General features: G+C 39.9%; 1 protein-coding gene across 1 annotated transcript in view; it reads left to right on the top strand.

Moving 5' to 3' along the window:
* pkd1b (polycystic kidney disease 1b) overlaps window positions 1-20,182 on the top strand; it is a 69,946-nt gene that overhangs the window by 26,400 nt on the left and 23,364 nt on the right. The window contains exons 15-27 of the mRNA XM_061967873.1: window positions 684-780; window positions 863-991; window positions 1,083-1,224; window positions 3,313-3,450; window positions 5,365-5,509; window positions 6,993-7,673; window positions 10,340-10,475; window positions 10,912-11,167; window positions 11,236-11,431; window positions 11,509-11,676; window positions 17,903-18,043; window positions 18,119-18,329; window positions 18,409-18,532. Coding sequence (XP_061823857.1) covers window positions 684-780; window positions 863-991; window positions 1,083-1,224; window positions 3,313-3,450; window positions 5,365-5,509; window positions 6,993-7,673; window positions 10,340-10,475; window positions 10,912-11,167; window positions 11,236-11,431; window positions 11,509-11,676; window positions 17,903-18,043; window positions 18,119-18,329; window positions 18,409-18,532 — 2,564 coding nt within the window. The remainder of the gene's footprint in view (window positions 1-683; window positions 781-862; window positions 992-1,082; window positions 1,225-3,312; window positions 3,451-5,364; window positions 5,510-6,992; window positions 7,674-10,339; window positions 10,476-10,911; window positions 11,168-11,235; window positions 11,432-11,508; window positions 11,677-17,902; window positions 18,044-18,118; window positions 18,330-18,408; window positions 18,533-20,182) is intronic.

Raw genomic sequence — 20,182 nt, forward strand, 5'->3', positions numbered from 1 at the left:
TCCTCTTCTACTGATGTTTCCCTACGATACTTGAGGAAATACTGCAAGACATGAGTAAACACAGGTTATGGTGTCTATGGAAGAAATGACAGACGAGCAGGGAAGTCCTGAAATGGCGATTCTGTTATATTTCTTGTTTGCTCGTAATCTTAACCATATCAGTTTGAAGTAATCATGGACCAAGGCGACAAAAACATGCAATTAAGTGATTAAAATAATAGTTTTACATGACTGTATCCACACTGTCTATGCAGGGAAATGGGTTCCAGTTCTGTAGATGATGTCACAACAAGAAGGGGTGGCATATCGAGTCTGGCAATGGGATGGGTCTTCCAAGTACAGTTAGTTATCTACCGATTAATCAAAAACTGTTGGATATTATGGGAACTGACTGGCAGATTCATTTTCAGGAACAGAAAATACATAACAAGAACTTGTTAGTGAAAATATTGGTCATCTGGATGTTGTGGGTCTTTTAAAGATCCTAAGGGTTATGTGACAAAAAAGTAGTAGACCCCCAGAACATTAACATGCGCTATACCATCTTGTCTGTGTGCACATAGGCTGATCTCAACTTATATTATGCAAAATATGTTTACCGTTTTTACGATTCTGTTCAAGGTTGTATCTAAAAAACATTGTCACATATAGTACATAGAATTGTATGTTCTGTTTTATGTCAGGATGGCAAGATGGCGAAAGCCCAGCCTCTGAGTTCATCTATACCTTCCAGGTGGCCCCATCCCATCCATCTACGGGCCCGCCTGTCACGTTGTACAAGTAAATTCACCAATTAATCTACAGTCCCTCTTGACAAAATGTATCGTGTCTGAATGTGAAGGGTTGTTATGTATTTCCTAAGGGGTACTCGCTCCAGTTTTGGCAGCATGGTTCCAGTGGGGAGTCCTGTGCACGGACAAAACAAGTCACTCATCACAGTTACTTTGCTCATAGAAGGCAACCTCGGAGTAAAAGTCATTGCTCTAAACAGGTATGTCACCATCTTTAAAAGTTCTACAACCAATGATGAAAATGCAGTGCATATTTCAAATATTTCAAATGTTTGTTTATTTATGCTTCAGAACTTTGACTGTTCACAGTCGTGTGACTGCCAGCGATTGGCTTAGAACCAAGAGTCAGACCGAGTTGTGGGCTTTAGTCCAACATGGCAACCCGCAGGAGATCATCCCATATTCCATTGCTCTCACCAGTCAACTCAATCAGGTAATATACAGCAGTGGTCCCCAACCACCGGTCCGGGGACCGGTGCCGGTCCATGAAGCAATTGCTACCGGGCCGGAGAGAAACATTAAATAATTTATAAAGGATTGCATTTTCTCCAACTTAACTTTGGCCTGTCCCACTAGACCAGCAGTGTCAAACTTGTTTTCATTGAGGGCCACACCGCAGTCATGGCTGCCAATGGAGGGCCGCTTGTAACAGTAAATAATTAATAAATTTGCCTATGAATTTAAATATTTAAAAAAAAAATTAAGTAAAGAGGTAAAAAAAATCTGTGGATTTGACCAATGTTTTCTACAGAAAAAAACTGGCAGCTTAGTTGCCGGACTTTTACTGTGAAATATATGGTGTTATTTTATTATTATTATTTTTACAACATATTACTGTAAATAGAAATACAGTACCACTGTTTAATTTTATTTTGGCAACTCATCTGCCAGTTTTTTTACTATAATAAAATATGGTACCATAAAATCATCAACCGTGGATTTAAAAAAAAACAAAAAAACTGACCGCTCAGTCGACAGAATTTTAATTGGTCGTTTTTTTTTTTCAACTTACAGTAATATGCTGTAAAAAAAACTCCCTACATTTTATAGTAAAATCTATTGGTCATTTTTGGTCAAGAACAGGAGATAGGGAGGAGAATCAGATTGGGCTGGTGCCAATATGGAAAACTGAGCAACATCATGAGAGGAGAAATACCGTTAAGCCTAAAAAGAAAGGTCTTTAATCAATGGGTGTTACCAACCATGACATATGGAGCTGAAACCTGGGCATTGTCAAATAAAATGGAAAAGAAAATAGCAGCAGCGCAACACAACATGGAAAGAAATATGCTCGGAATGACATATAAAGACAGAAAAACAAATGAATGGGTGAGAAAACAAACGCAAGTCAAGACATTATGAGAACTATCAAATTAAATAAGTGGAAGTGGGCTGGACATATCAGTAGGAGAACAGATAATAGATGGACTTCCCTAATGACATCATGGAGACCCATGGATGGGAGCAGAAATAGAGGAAGACAGAGAGTGAGATGGCGAGATGAAATAGACAAATATTGGGGAACAGTGCAGTGGCAGGGAGCAGCTAGAGATCATTTACTATGGCAGAAACATGCTGAGGCTTTCGTCCAGCAGTGGACTGACAACGGCTGATGATGATGATGATTGGTCATTTTAATAGTGTACAATTTGATGGATAACTTGCTTTGAAACCATAAGTTAAGCAGATATTTAAGCATTTATTTGGATTTTGACCAACAAAGCTAAAAAATATAATATTTGTTGCAATATTGGACACTATTTTTTTCCCTGTCAAACTACAAAAAAATACTAATACCTTTAAGAAAGTAAAGAAAGAAAATATAAGGTATTTTATTGACACATATTATTTCCAGGCTTTTGCGGGCTATACAAAATGATGTGGAGGGCCAGATCTGGCCCGCGGGCCTCGGGTTTGACACCTGTGCACTAGACACACCAATGAGTTTGTTTATAAATGTACAATAAAACTCCTCATAGGAAGTTGCCATTTGTTATAACTTTGTGACATGATACAATGCGCATTAATAACCATATCAAATATAAATGCGACAGATTGTAGCCAAAGGCTGATTTCCATCAGCATTTCATTGCAAAGAAACAAGCCCAGGGCTCCCACTAATTCAGCGTTACAGTGAGTTGTATTTTTCACAAGTGGGAGGCTGGTCCCTGAATAAAATGCCTACATTAAACCGGTCCGTGGTGCAAAAAAGGTTGGGGATCACTGATATACAGTAACATAATTATACCAGTCAAATAAGGAGATAAATATGTGCATCTTTCTTGCAGAAATTAGGAACATTTTGCCTTTCTATATCAACTGTAGAGTGTGAGGTGAAGCCTTCTCCACTGAGGGCTGCAGCAGATTTAAAAAGCTACCGTATATTCAAACCTTCTAAGTTTAGGGTCCTTCTGTGATAGAGAACATAGAGTCTAAAGAAAGGGAGACACCTTGATTTAGAAGCATGATTCCACTCTTGCTTACAATGTTGACAACCCCCATTGCTCCTTTTGATCCACAGATGAAGCCTGGACTAAGTACCAGAGAGCTCACGATGCAGGCGGAGATTAGAGAGAATGTCACCAAAGCTTTGGTCTCTCTTCCCATTTCTTCCCTGATGGACGTCGATCAGATCAGCTCAGCTTTAGCCCAGTCTACTGTAAGAATCAGAAAAAAAAAAAAAGTATTGGTCCCTAATATAAGCTCCGATACAAGCAGTCCTTCAGCGTGTGTACTTGTGCAAAACTGGACAGTACGTTAACATCTAAACGAGCGCACAAGGTTGCTCTTTTCTTCTTTTTTAGTGAAGTCATAGGAGGTAGCAGCTACACAACAGCTTAGCACACAATCTAGACATACGTAATAAGTGTCCTTCATTGAAAAAATGTGCAGTCTAAAACAAAATTTGTCAATACAAACAAGTATTAAGTAATTGTAGTTGTACATTACTTACAGTGTCCAACACAGAACTTTATTAGAAAGTATTCACCACAAATGTGTCTGGATCATTAAATGTACAGCATCAAAACAAAATAAACCAAACAAATTACCACTCCACTTCAATTTAAAGACTGCTTTTTCCATACCTACCATTGTTATTTGAGGAATTTCACTTGATCGAGACTTTTCTAACATGAAGATATATGATTTGCGCTGATATCGTATCGGATTAATATCGTTATCCACCAATACGCAAGGCTCCAATATCGGTATCGTACCAGAAGTGAAAAAGTTGTATTGGGACACCTCTAATGCTATCTTTTTGTCCACCCTAAGCACCATAAATGCTCTCATTCTAGCTACAGTATATGTTTGATTACCTAAACCACAAACATACCTCAGTGTTATTTGGAAGCAGGCAATATTTAGATTCCATCCATCCATCCATCCATCCATCCATCCATCTTCTTCCGCTTATCCGAGGTCAGGTCGTGGGGGCAGCAGCCTAAGCAGGGAAGCCCAGACTTCCCTCTCCCCAGCCACTTCGTCCAGCTCCTCCTGGGGGATCCCGAGGCGTTCCCAGGCCAGCCGGGAGAGATAGTCTTCCCAACGTGTCCTGGGTCTTCCCCGTGGCCTCCTACCGGTCGGACGTGCCCGAAACACCTCCCTAGGGAGGCGTTCGGGATTTAGATTCCATAATTTAAAAACAAGCAAACTCATGATATATGACAACCTATTTATTTTATTTTAGTTAGAATATGGGGTGCATAAAAAAGTCAAAAAAGAAAAATCGCTCTCTTACAAGTTATCACATGGTACTTTATTAACTTAATCGGTATGGAGCAAACTGCTGAGCCAGCATTCATACTGGTAATGAAATCATTGTAAACAATAGAATTGCATGAATGAGTTTCACTTCAACGGTTAAGTAGCATAATCAACATTCTAAAACATATGCAGAGCTAGACAAAGGTTCTGCATGCTGACCACTCATAACCGTTATGTTCTCTGGTTGGTCTGGACTCCAGGATGAAGAGCAAGGGAGGCAATGTGCAGGCAATAAGTCTGTTTAATTAGGGAAAACAAAGGTACATTGGTGCAAAACAAATCTAGTGCATCATGGAAATACACACAAACACTTTCTCAAGGTATAAAACACTATGATCCAAGGAGCAACAGGTGAAATTAAAATATATTTCCTAATGGAAAACAGGTGTGCTGGCAGGAAACAGAACAGAAAGTGAAGGTGCAGCAGAAACAGGAATTCAACAGGAAATATAACCAAATTAGGAGAACCAGGACAGGAAATGAGACAAAACTAATGGAAAACAAAGTAAGAATTGTCATGTGAGATCATGACAATAATAATTTAAATGTATTTACTGAGGTTGCCTACAGCCCCAGCTGTTAACACCATTTTTCTTTATTTGATCCAGCGCTAAATAGAGACCCAGCAGTCATTTGCTTTTTGATACCAACGTGCTCGACAACCACCAGGGACTCTTTCGTAATTGGAGCATTTAGGGTATTGCAATAGATTGAGTGATTCAGCGACATATACTGTATTAATGTAGTATGTAATAACTTAAAACCATGTATTGTCAAACATGTAACATATTTTAATGTTCCCCAGGCTGTCCCTGCTGAGTTAGTGTGTGACGACTGTCAGGAGAAAGTTCTTGAAGCAGTCAAAAAGATGATCCGAGTGATGAAGGAACACACGAGTCCTGGTGTTTTGTCAGTGTTTGACACCGGCAGAAACATCCTTAACATCATAGGTAAGCTTGCAAAAGGGAGGACAATTGCTTTTTTTATGTTTGTTTTTTCAGTGGGAAGTTTATTTGAGTACATTTGGAAGTTTTTAATGTACAATAGTTTAAATTGGTAGTAATCTCGCACACTCTCTATATCGTCAATCATTTTTAACTGATTTATTTATCAATATTTGTATTTTATTATTTATTTTTTACTACATTGGTGAGGCGCATAAACTCAGAATGTGGGGACATGGTGGCAGTAAATAGTAGTTAATAGCCATTTAAATATGGAACAAAAATACAAGCACAAATAAGGCATAGTCTGGCAAGAAACAAACACAAACGCTGCAGAATTTAAATACCACAATGCTAATTGGGAATGAAAATCAAGTGTGCTGATAGCCCACTAAGCAGAAAGCTGCAGCATACAATGCAAAACAGGAAATGGGAAAACTGCAAAAACAACACCAAGCTGGATGGCACTGGGAATGGCCAAGATAGCTGAAATTTGTTTATAACAGTCATGTCCGGATTGGAACCAAATAACAGCATTAAACGAGGGATTACTGTATTAATATTACCGTTAATTTTTCTACATTTCCAAATAATCTTATTTTCATAAATTTATAATGAGTAATAATGCACTTTTTAATTCTTTCAAATTATTTACGTTGATTTAAATTGTTCCCCCCGTGACCGGTACTCCGACTTCTTCCCACCTCCAAAAACATGCACCTGGGGATAGGTTGATTGGCAACACTAAATGGTCCCAAGTGTGTGAATGTGAGTGTGAATGTTGTCTGTCTATCTGTGTTGGGCCTGCGATGAGGTGGCGACTTGTCCAGGGTGTACACGGCCTTCCGCCCAAATGCAGCTGAGATAGGCTCCAGCACCACCTGCCACCCCGAGAAGGACAAGCGGTAGAAGATGGATGGATGGATATAACCCTGTTATATCGAGTAAATTCACAATAAAAGTTACCTACTTCGATAATAATCACAGGTGCAAATGTAATAGAACACAAATTGTTACCTCTCAATGCCTCAACACAGATTAAAAACAGAATCATACAGTAGGAATTGGATTCAAATGGCTCGCGGTTTACCTGACACATGAATCGTTACGTATTGGGAAGTTGCACTATCCACTTTATCCGCCAGATAGCAGTAGCATATTGAATATCTTAAAAGGGTGTTTTGTGGCAATTCATACTTTGACCACAGCGTCAGTTGCTACGTAGACTGGCGCTTTCCATCATTTTCAGCAGACTGCATTGCAAAATGATTATACCTCCCCACCCCTTTTCCTCTCAACCAGGAATGGGGTCAAATGAATTCCTTCCCTACTGTACTTGTTACAGTATGCAAATTAGAAACCTGATTATTGAGGGGAAATCAATTGTAATCATAGAGCCTTGATGTCTTTCTACATCCTTTAAACATAGTTTATAATAACAGGGTTTTTGGTCACAACAAGTGTTAACTGTTGTGGTCTATGTTTGCAGGTAGCTCCCTGTCTGCTTTGTCTCTATCAGTCAATGCCCCGAACTCCCAGCAGAACTACTCAAGAACTTTAGGAGCAGCTTCATCAATCACCTTGTCCGCTCTGGACACTGCAGGGGCTTTGATGCGCTCCCTGATGCACGCTGCTGGTGGGGTTCCCCTTTCCTTCTTCACACCTTATATCAGTACAGTCGGCTTCCACGGAGACCCCTCCGACCTTCTCTGCTCTAAGCAGTCCGATCCCGTGATCTCCAGGTCATCATCAACTCCCCCGTGTCCGTTTCAAATCCCAACCACGCTCACTGCTCACCTGAAAAGCCAGCGCTCAGAGCTGGTGCAGGTGGTTTTGGGTCTCGATGAGTCTCACGCTTTGCTGTCTGCAGCCGACCCTCCGATCTCCACTTCTCTGGTTGCCATGGAGATCACCACACCGCAGGGGGAGCCCGTACCCATTCAGGATCTGGAGCCCGAACAAGCCATACAGGTCACCCTGCACAACAAGCATCCCGTGAAACAAGGCGACAGGGAGAACAAATTGAGAAATGGCGGCAGACACGGGGATGGTACATGTACGACTGTAGCGCTGCCCCCGGACGGACGTCTGAACTTCACAATAAAACCTGTGAATGGCATGGATGAAAACGCAGGCTTATATATCTCCTGCAACTTCAGCCTGGAACAAGGTACGGTTTCTTACAACATGTCATTATCCTTACCAATGATTGTCACACACACACTAGGTGTAGCGAAATGATTCTCTGCATTTGACCCATCACCCTTTATCACCCCCTGGGAGGTGAGGGGAGCAGTGAGCAGCAGCGGTGGCCGCGCCCGGGAATCATTTTCTGTGATTTAACCCCCAATTCCAACCCTTGATGCTGAGTGCCAAGCAGGGAGATAATGGCTCTCATTTTTATAGTCTTTGGTATGACTCGGCCGGGGTTTGAACTCACGACCTATCGATTTCACATCATTTCCAATACAAAGTCTAGACTGTTTACAAAGGGCGATTCAAATTATATTCTCAAAGGACTTGAGTGACTTTGGGACTGGACGTTGATGGTTCAAGTCCAGCTGCAGACAAATCAAATGTTGAGAACGGCTTCAGGACTACTGCTTAGGTGCCCTCAGCATGTATTAGCGGGGTTGTATTTGAACCTGTAGGTCTATTTTGAATGACAAAATACAAAATGAGTTGTGCATCAAATTCTTGTTAATAAAAATGTACGGTAGAATGCGGCCCCGTATACGTAGATCACACGCTGTGCGTAGGGCCCCACAATCTGTGAGGGGCAGAGGTGGGTAGAGTAGCCAGAAATTGTACTCAAGTAAGAGTACTGTTACTTTAGAGATTTATTACTCAAGTAAAAGTAAGGAGTAGTCACCCAAATATTTACTTGAGTAAAAGTAAAAAGTATGTTGTGAAAAAACTACTCAAGTACTGAGTAACTGATGAGTAACATACACACTCATATCATATATATATATATATATATATATATATATATATATATATATATATATATATATATATATATATATATATATATATATATATATATATATATATATATATATATACATACATATACATTGATATATACAGTATATAATTTATAAGTATTTATTTTGCTGTTTTTGTTTACATGTTAAAGGTGTTTTAATGAATATACATGCATGTTTAACATATAGATTCCTTTCTTTAATGAAGACTAGAATATAAGTTGGTGTATTACCTGATTCTGATGACTTGCGTTGATTGTAATCAGACAGTCGTGATGATAACGTCCACATTTTCAAATGGAGGAGAAGAAAAGTTCCTCCTTTCTGTCCAATACCACATGAAAGTGGTGGGTTTTTGGCATCCTATTTGTCCAGCTTCCATATTCGTTTTTATACACTTTACAAGAAATATATTGGCGTCAAACTCCGTAGCTTGCTAGCTTGTTTGCGCTGGCTTTCGGAGACTCTTGTTTTGAAAGCGCACGCGCGATGGAGCGGCACTTTTATTGTGAAGACAGGAACGTCCTCATGTGCGGTCAGTCTTGAGGCTTTTGACGGTACGGTTGAAATAAAACAAGTATCTTTTTTCCCTCACACTTTTGATTGATTGATTGGAACTTTTATTAGTAGATTGCACAGTACAGTACATATTCCGTACAATTGACCACTAAATGGTAACACCCCAATAAGTTTTTCAACTTGTTTAAGTCAGGTCATGTGACCACCTGGCTCTGTTTGATTGGTCCAACGTCACCAGTGACTGCATCTGATTGGTGGAACGGAGTGAAACGTCACCAGTAAGGCAGGCACTTTGAAGGTCTGTCTGACAGACCAAAACAAACAAAGCGTGCATTAACAGATCGATAAAAATTAGTAGCGAGTAGTGAGCTGAATGTAGATAAAAGTAGCGGAGTAAAAGTAGCGTTCCTTCTCTATAAATATACTTAAGTAAAAGTAAAAGTATGTTGCATTAAAACTACTTTTAAAGTACAATTTATCCCAAAAGTTACTCAAGTAGATGTAACGGAGTAAATGTAGCGCGTTACTACCCACCTCTGGTGAGGGGTCACGGTTCGCGCGAATAAGCGAATGTAAAATGCCAATTAATTAATGACAGGGCGCTTCATTAGCAAAGAACACACACAACTTATGTTTTAAGTATTTTTAACTGTTTATTTTGCACTAAAAACAACTAATTATTGAACAATGTATTTTCCATGATGTTTTTAAAAAACAAAACATGCCTCAAATTAAAATGTTTGATCATTTTTTTATATGTTTTATAATGGGGGAGCCTCAAATCAAAATTCTGCCGAGTGTCTACAGCAGGGGTAGGGAACCTATGGCTCTAGAGCCAGATGTGGCTCTTTTGGTGACTGCATCTGGCTCTCAGATTAATCTTAGATGACATTACTTAACACAATAAGTAATGAATAATTCCACTGGTAATCACAGTGTTAAAAATAACGTTCAAAATATAAAACATTCTCATGCATTTTAATCCATCCATCCGTTTTCTACCGCACCTGTTCAAGAAGTCGCATTATTGGTAAGAAGTATTTTATTCATTATTAGTTAGCTTCAGAATAAAAATGTTATTAAAAAGAATAACAGACGTGTTATACTCTAATGTTGGTCTTACTTAAAAATGCATGCATTTAGTTCTATTCAGTGTTAAAAAATATTATATGGCTCTCACGGAAATACATTTTAAAATATTTGGCTTCCATGGCTCTCTCAGCCTAAAAGGTTTTCGACCCCTGGTCTACAGTGTAGAAGGGATTCATATGGCCCCAATCCTACAATTACAAGTTTGATTGTAATTCTATAGTTTTCATCTCCTCAGGTCTCACTTCAGGGACGTCGGGACGTGTGAAAATAGAAATAACAAGTGGATTCCAGGATTCTCTCACAAAAGAGTGGCCGATCACACTTTCTGCTCTGAACACCTTCACGGAGAAAACCTTATTCTTATCTCCACTGTGAGTACACCGTTTAGACTTAGACTAGACTTGACTATTGTCATTCAAATTTGAACTTTGCAGTACAGATAAGAACAACATTTTGTTGCATTAGCTCGTTGTAGTGCAGGATACAAGAGCAATAAGGTGCAGATATAAATAGATGTACTGTACATATATTGATTGATTGATTGAAACCTTTATTAGTAGATTGCACAGTACAGTACATATTCCGTACAATTGACCACTAAATGGTAACACCCAAATAAGTTTTTCAACTTGTTTAAGTCGGGGTCCACGTTAATCAATTCATGGTACAAATATATACTATCGGCATAAATATATTGCACTTTTGCACATGCATCCACGTTTACGGATGTATTGTTATTTTGTCTTTATATTCAGGTTTCAGGTTCCTTCAGTAAGTTGTCCTAACTCTCGTTCTTCTTTGTGACAGTTTAAAGCGGAGGGAGGAGACCCTCGCTGTCGAGCTGACCTCATCTGTAGCGGAGGGCGGGCCTGTCCGTGTGTCTTTATGCGTGTTCAGCTCTCTGTGCCAGTACTACAGTGTCAAGGAGAGAAGTTGGAGTAGTGAGGGTCTCAAGCCACTGGAGGGGAGCACGCTCCGAACAGTGCACTGTCTGACGCGCCACCTCACCATGTTTGGGGCCACTTTGTTTGTTCATCCTGGGGCCGTCGTACTATTGCCACCCGTATGTCAGCACACACATATTCATTTTAAGTGACGCTCCCATGGCTCATTGGTGTCTTGTCTATGTAGTCTGGTGGCCCCGTGCTTAATGTTGTGGTAGGGATCGTATGTGCTGTTCTGGTCCTGATCCATCTGCTGGTGGGACTCATTGCCCACAAACTGGACCACTTGGACAGCCTGAGACAAAGCCACGTGCCCCTGTGTGGTCGTTCTGGACTGTACCACTACCGAGTGCAGGTCAAGACAGGCCGGAGGCAAGGAGCAGGTCAGAGAAGTTGAAAAAATAAATAAAAAATACGAATATTAATATTGCAATGTTAATGAATAAGATTATCCCTTCAGGCACAACAGCACACATTGGCATCAGTCTGTACGGCCTCAACAAGAGCGGGTCTCGCCATCTGCAAAGGGATGGAGCTTTTCAACGTGGCAGCCTGGACCAGTTTCACTTAGAGACGGATGACAACTTAGGGGAAGTTTGGAAAATTCGGATCTGGCACGACAACACAGGTATTTATTTGAATATATTTGGACTGTCAGAGAGATTTGGCACAAGCTATTCGCCCTTGCTCATTAACACAATATAATAAGTTAAAGTTAAAGTACCAACGATTGTCACACACACACTAGGTGTGGTGAAATTTGTCCTCTGCATTTGACCCATCCCCTTGATCCCCCCCTGGGAGGTGAGGGGAGCAGTGAGCAGCAGCGGTGCCGCGCCCGGGAAACATTTTTGGTGATTTAACCCCCAATTCCAACCCTTGATGCTGAGTGCCAAGCAGGGAGGTAATGGGTCCCATTTTTATAGTCTTTGGTATGACTCGGCCGGGGTTTGAACTCACAACCTACCGATCTCAGGGCGGATGGGACTTTGTGTAGTTTTGTCATTACAACACTGTTGTCATGATCCGTGGTCCGGATCATGTTTAGTTTAGTTATGTTTGTTTTTTGGACGCTTTTTAGTTCCTGGTTGTTCACTTCCTTGTTTTGTTTTGGTTGTCATGGTCACTCATTGTGTTCACCTGTCTCTGATTAGTGCTCGACCGCTCACCTGCTTCCCGAGCGCTAATCAAAGGCATTATTTAAGTTGCCTTTGCCAGTCACTCGTTCTGCCTTCGTTGTCTTTATGTCACACCGGTTTATGTCTAGCTCTGACCAAGTAAGTTTCCCTGTCCATGCCCTAGCTTCTGCTAAAGATTAGCTTCACTTGTGTTTTAGGCACGCTTGCCTTTTTTGTTGTTGTATTGTTTATGTTTGTGGTAGTGCGTGATTTATGTTAATAAATCCTAGCCTACCTTCACGCTGTCGTCAGGAGCCGTCTCTTGCGATGGAAGAACAACCCCGCAGCGAGCTGCGACCCCCACGTGACAACTATATAATCGCTGGAGGCTAAACTTTTCTGCTTAACACACTTCACCTGGTCTGGCTGAGAACAAGAAGACATAGCGGAGGGATCAGTGCTGCTAACTACAGTATATTTAACAAGTACCCCTCCAGATTGTCTAGACCAGTGACAAATCTTTTCTGGTTTATGGAACGTTTTTTTTAAATTATATTCAAATACTTTATTTATCCGTCAAGTCAGGTGTAAAGACACATTTTCAATAACTTACCTGAGATAGGCTCCAGCGCCCCCCCGCAACGAATAAGCGGTAGAAAATGGATGGATGGATGGATGGATATTCGCCATAAATCACATAAGGGTTGGGTTCGGTGGCACGGTGGAACAGGGGTTAGTGCATATGCCTCACAATACGAAGGTCCTGAGTAGTCCTGAGTTCAATCCCGGGCTCGGGATCTTTCTGTGTGGAGTTTGCATGTTCTCCCCGTGACTGCGTGGGTTCCCTCTGGGTACTCCGGCTTCCTCCCACTTCCAAAGACATGCACCTGGGGATAGGTTGATTGGCAACACTAAAATTGGCCCTAGTGTGTGAATGTGAGTGTGAATGTTGTCTGTCTATCTGTGTTGGCCCTGTGATGAGGTGGCGACTTGTCCAGGATGTACCCCGCCTTCCGCCCGAATGCAGCTGAGATAGGCTCCAGCACCCCCCGTGACCCCGAAAGGGACAAGCGGTAAAAAAATGGATGGATGGATATTCGCCATCAATCACATTAGGGTTGGGTTCGATGGATACCGAGACCTACATTCCAACTCTCCTGAAATTGTCCAAATGTGTAAACGTCTATTTGTATATTCGATGCTCAGTCTGCCGTCCTGAAGAATTAGCTGCTACAGGTGGATAGCAGCTAACTGTGTCTTCATACATCCTGTGAAGCCGCTCCCCTAAGTTGATAATCCTCAGTTGGAGCAAGTAAACGACATTACTGACAAGTTTATTATCACTGGAGGACGAGCAAGCAGGAGTAGGCATGCTAATCGCTAAGGTAGCTGCTAAACTATCCAAGAAATGTAGATGGAACTACGTTAAAGCAGAAAGTAAGCCAATAATAATAGTAGATTAATAAAAGTCTAGAGAGAGGATACTATAACAACACCTGTTGGGCCGTCTGTTGCTGTTTAGCGACCACTGCCAGACATACATGTACTCTAAGTGGAAGACGGATTGATCCATAAATCAGTAGTGTAGGGGTGGTTACCGAATCCGGTACTTTTTTGGACACCATCCGAATCCCACCGGTCCTATTGGGGACCGATTCACGTGAATTCCAAAGGTACCATCTTACTGTGCTTGGGTTGCGTGTGATGTCACCACTGTGTGCCGACTCCAGCTTTTCGCACTTTGGCACTCGGAGATCACTCCAGCAGCACTGAGAGCGGACTCAGCCAAACTACGTCTATGTAATGTTGCAATTTTCAATGCCAACAAAGATATTTACTCAAAATACGCTCCAACTTAAGTAAAGTAAAAATGCGCTAGGTTGTTGCTGATATACATTGTTTTGCTATTGACCTGCTACTGAATAGCATTAGCAAATTCGACTCTTCGAAATTTGTTAATGAAAATAAAACTAAAATGCAAGTTACAATCAAACAGCTGGTGTGTACGAAGTACAATACTTACAGTATTTACACTTTTTAAGACTCAACAAAAGACTAGATACAGCAAAGACTGAACTCACCAGCTAACACAGTATAAACTATACACTACTTCCATCACACGTCTTAGACTTCCATCCATCCATCCATTTTTCTACCGCTTATTCCCTTTTGGGGTGGCGGGGGGCGCTGGAGCCTATTAGAGCTACAATCGGGCGGAAGGCGGGGTACACCCTGGACAAGTCGCCACCTCATCGCAGGGCCAACACAGATAGACAGACAACATTCACACTCACATCCACACACTAGGGCCAATTTAGTGTTGCTTATTAACCTTTTTTTCATACTTGCAAATGAGACTCAGAAATGTTATAATAAAACTAAATATAACAACTGGACAGCAGTTATCTTTATCAGCTCAGTTTTAAACGTTGCAATAAAAAATATGATGTTTTGATCATAAACAATTAATATTTATTATTACACACAAATGTACCAAAAATTGTTACCGTTGAGTTCCGGTTACAATTCCCAAGTAGTGGCAATTGGTACAGTAACCGTTCAAATGTGAACGGTACCCATCCCTAGTGTTGATACTAAGGCTAGTATCATTATATGATAGATACTACCACGATTAGGTCACTGTTTTTATTTTTTTTGTTTTTGTTATTGCCTACAAAGTCTGAAAATAATTCCCTGAACACAGGAGGAGGACTTTGAAGGCAAAAACTAAAGGATTTAACTAGTATTTATTTTTATTTTTTTGTTATTGTGCACAATTGACTATGTTAATAAACAATTGAATGTAATAAAAGATAAGAAGGAACTATTTTCCATATTGGCATTATTAAACTGTCAATACTGCTCACCAAATATATAAATAATACATTTAAAAAAATACGGTTAATACATGTGCTCGGTATCGGCTAATTTCACTCATAGATGATCGTGTCAGAATCGGCAGTTTAAAACTATGATTGGAACATCCCAATAAACAGAATATGTATATTTTTTTATGAGGTTTTCAAAAATAAAGGGAAACTTTTGTAAAAGTGTACTCTTGCGGAAATATACCGTTTGTATTCAAGTTTAAATGATTGATATGTATAAACTAGTTGAGAATAGCACATTTTTGACCGTGCCTTTTGAAAGTATTAGAATCAAGAATCGTTGTATTCAAAACAAAGAACCGGAATCGGAACTAGAATTGTCCAAATTCAAACAATGACCAACCCTGAATCACACACACAAAAATGAACTGAATGCGAGGATGTATCGCTCTTCTCAATGAGCAGCGGGTTCTGCCGTGCCCTCCACCCAATCTAAAAGAATTCACAGACTTGTGCCATTAAAAAAAACAAAAAAACAAAAGAATCCATCCATCCATCCATCCATCCATCCATCCATCTTCTTCCGCTTATCCGAGGTCGGGTCGCGGGGGCAGCAGCCTAAGCAGGGAAGCCCAGACTTCCCTCTCCCCAGCCACTTCGTCCAGCTCTTCCTGTGGGACCCCGAGGCGTTCCCAGGCCAGCCGGGAGACATAGTCTTCCCAACGTGTCCTGGGTCTTCCCCGCGGCCTCCTACCGGTCGGACGTGCCCTAAACACCTCCCTAGGGAGGCGTTCGGGTGGCATCCTGACCAGATGCCCGAACCACCTCATCTGGCTCCTTTCGATGTGGAGGAGCAGCGGCTTTACTTTGAGCTCCTCCCGGATGACAGAGCTTCTCACCCTATCTCTAAGGGAGAAAAAAAAACAAAAAAACAAAAGAATCGACTTAATAAAACACTTTTTTTTTCCCTAACACATTTGTTTTGCTTTTCTTTTCTTTTTTTTGCTCACTTTTTGTCCTTTCACACTCCATAAAAGTTACAAACACATTTGTTATGGTCAATTAAGCCAATTAAATGATAATGTCACACAAGTGTAAAAATAAGTGTTCCCACATATAACCTTAACTATAAAATCAGTTTTAAGATGTACATTTTTCCTTTTTAAACAAGATTAAAAGAAAGGAATGATATTAACAGTAAAAAAAAACTGCTGATAACAAGTGAGGTACGTTGACACGGGAGTTTTACTGCTCTTGTTTGAGGAGAAGTGCCACTTAAACAATTCAAAAAATACAAAATACACAAAGTAGCACTTCAACTTATGAGCTTAATTGGTTCTGTGACGAAGCTTTTAACTCAAATCGTCTATCATTGAAATGAACTGAAATCAATTTAATTGATGTTTACCCCATACTTGCCAACCCTCCCGAATTTTCCGGGAGACTCCCGAAATTCAGCGCCTCTCCCGAAAACCTCCCGGGACAAATATTCTCCCGAAAATCTCCCGATTTTCAGCCGGAGCTGGAAGCCACGCCCCCTCCAGCTTCATGCAGACTTGAGTGAGGACAGCCTTTTTTCATGACGGGAGGACAACAGGGTGACAAGAACTAAATCATCCAGACTATAGATAAATTGTATTATTATGTTTATCTTACCTAAAAATAAATATATTTATTAATTAAAAAAAACAACTAAATACATTTTTACTATATTTTGCTAAAAACATCAAAATTAATTGTATTTTTATTTTTATTTTTTCGTGACTCCTTATTATATCCAGCCATAGAATTATACATTAAAATAAACATATTTGAAATAATTGATTTTAAATTATCATAATAATTAATTTAAAATGACCATATTTAATTATTAAAATAATTGCTTGTTTATCAACAACTTTAGCATTTTATTCATTACATTTTGAAACTATCAGAACCCAAGTTATGTTATATTCCTTAATATTTATTTATGCAAGTTTGAAGTGTCAATTATCTAAACACAGTTTGTTTGCATATTTTCAGGATGTAGATATCTATATATATATATATATATATATATATATATATATATATATATATATATATATATATATATATATATATATATATATATATGTATGTGTGGGGGGAAAAAATGGTATGCGAATGCTCCCATTAAAATCTCCTGACGATTGAGGGTACCCCCTTCATGAAACAGGCCTGTAGAGATGAAATAGTCCTGTGATTTTTTTTCCCCCACACATACATATATTGCGCTCTACTACGGTATCGAGCACTATTTTTTGGATAACCTTATTAAGACATATATATATATATATATATATATATATATATATATATATATATATATATATATATATATATATATATATATATATATATATATGTATGAAATACTTGACTTGGTGAATTCTAGCTGTCAATATACTCCTCCCCTCCTAACCACGCCCCCACCCCCCACCTCCTGAAATCGGAGGTCTCAAGGTTGGCAAGTATGGTTTACCCACCCCCAAACAACCCAATGTTAACGTGTAACATGCCTTAATTGTAATTATTAAAGTTAGTTTCAGTTGTAGTTCTAATAATAAGTCGTAGTAATGTAATAATAATGTACAGCACTGGAGAGTGGACTTCTACAGCATCTCCTTCCAGCTGCTTCTCCGTCAAACACACCATCAACAGCTTTCTATATTTTCATGGTTACATGTCGGCTGTAGATATTACTTTAACATTCTTGACTGGCGTTAGACTCATTCAGCTTCATTATGGTGCCAAGTTAACGACGCACTCAGCCCGTTTTGGAGGATTTATTTCTTTAATTCAAAGAATTATATCCGCTTCCTCTTCTCAGCACTTTCCTTCCAACTTGTTGGACTTTAAATACATTGTGTTGTGCATGTCAATGTAGGCTTGGACCCATCATGGTATGTTCAGCATGTGGTGGTCTGGGATCCTGTGACCGACCACATGTTCTTCTTCTTGGTGGAGGACTGGCTCTCGGTGGAGAACCAGAAGAATGGTACAGTGGAGAAAGAAATTCTGGCATCATGTAAGAGCACAACTTTTCACATTAAAAATGGCATTGAGTCAACTGATGAGCGAAAGGTTGACTTATCTTCCTCAGGTCCTGAGGAGCTGACTGAATTTAGACGAATCCTTTCCTCCCAGCTTCTTTTTGGGATGGTAGAGCGCCACCTCTGGTTGTCGCTATGGGAACGCCCTGTCCACAGTCGTTTCACCAGGTCTCAAAGGGTCACCTGCAGCGCCCTCATACTGCACTTATACCTGGCATTAGGGGCGTTGTGGTATGGGGCTGTTGGCTCCCGAGGGCACAGGTACATTCTGAATTCACCTCAGTCAAAAATTCATACCATTCAACATTTTAACTTTTATTTGTTTTTATATTTGAATAAGTGGAGCGGTGTCGGCCAATCTGCTGGTTAACATGGAGACGGTCGCTGTTGGGATGGTCGTCGCAGTTCTTCTGTTTCCTCTCCAGTGTTTGATCTCTTTTCTGTTTAGAAAAACCCACAATAAGGTAACTCAACACTGCACACCTTCTAACACAACATTTGTATACATAACGGGCCGGATTTACTAAGGTCCATACACCGTGCACTAAACAATGTGTGCAATCTATAAAACAGCGTGTATTAGTAGTGGGAGTGTTGCGTGTGATCTACTAAGACATACTTGCCAACCCTCCCGAATTTTCCGGGAAACTTCCGAAATTCAGCGCCTCTCCCGAAAACCTCCCGGGACAAATATTCTCCCGAAAATCTCCCGATTTTCAGCCGGAGCTGGAAGCCACGCCCCCTCCAGCTCCATGCAGACCTGAGTGCGGACAGCCTTTTTTCATGACGGGAGGACAACAGGGTGACAAGAAATAAATCATCCAGACTAGAGATAAATTGTATTATTATGTTTATTTTACCTAAAAATAAATATATTTATTAATTAAAAAAAAAAAAAAAATAGATACATTTTTACTATATATTGCTAAAAACATCTAAATTAATTGAATTTTTATTTGTATTTTTTTGTGACTCCTTATTACACCCAGCCATAGAATTATACATTAAAATAAACATATTTGAAATAATTGATTTTAAATTATCATAACAATTCATTTAAAATGACCGTATTTAATTATTAAAATAATTGCTTGTTTATCAACAACTTTAGCATTTTATTCATTACATTTTGAAACTCTCAGAAGCCAAGTTATGTTATATTCCTTAATATTTATTTATGCAAGTTTGAAGTATCAATTATCAAAACACAGTTTTGTTTGCATATTTTCAGGATGTAGATATCTCTCTCTCTCTCTCTCTCTCTCTCTCTCTCTCTCTCTCTCTCTCTCTCTCTCTCTCTATACAGGTAAAAGCCAGTAAATTAGAATATTTTGAAAAACTTGATTTATTTCAGTAATTGTATTCAAAAGGTGTAACTTGTACATTATATTTATTCATTGCACACAGACTGATGCATTCAAATGTTTATTTCATTTAATTTTGATGATTTGAAGTGGCAACAAATGAAAATCCAAAATTCCGTGTGTCACAAAATTAGAATATTACTTAAGGCTAATACAAAAAAGGGATTTTTAGAAATGTTGGCCAACTGAAAAGTATGAAAATGAAAAATATGAGCATGTACAATACTCAATACTTGGTTGGAGCTCCTTTTGCCTCAATTACTGCGTTAATGCGGCGTGGCATGGAGTCGATGAGTTTCTGGCACTGCTCAGGTGTTCTGAGAGCCCAGGTTGCTCTGATAGTGGCCTTCAACTCTTCTGCGTTTTTGGGTCTGGCATTCTGCATCTTCCTTTTCACAATACCCCACAGATTTTCTATGGGGCTAAGGTCAGGGGAGTTGGCGGGCCAATTAAGAACAGAAATACCATGGTCCGTAAACCAGGCACGGGTAGATTTTGCGCTGTGTGCAGGTGCCAAGTCCTGTTGGAACTTGAAATCTCCATCTCCATAGAGCAGGTCAGCAGCAGGAAGCATGAAGTGCTCTAAAACTTGCTGGTAGACGGCTGCGTTGACCCTGGATCTCAGGAAACAGAGTGGACCGACACCAGCAGATGACATGGCACCCCAAACCATCACTGATGGTGGAAACTTTACACTAGACTTCAGGCAACGTGGATCCTGTGCCTCTCCTGTCTTCCTCCAGACTCTGG

Source organism: Nerophis lumbriciformis, linkage group LG11 (assembly GCF_033978685.3).
Source record: "Nerophis lumbriciformis linkage group LG11, RoL_Nlum_v2.1, whole genome shotgun sequence".
In the NCBI taxonomy this organism is placed as follows: Eukaryota; Metazoa; Chordata; class Actinopteri; order Syngnathiformes; family Syngnathidae; genus Nerophis; species Nerophis lumbriciformis.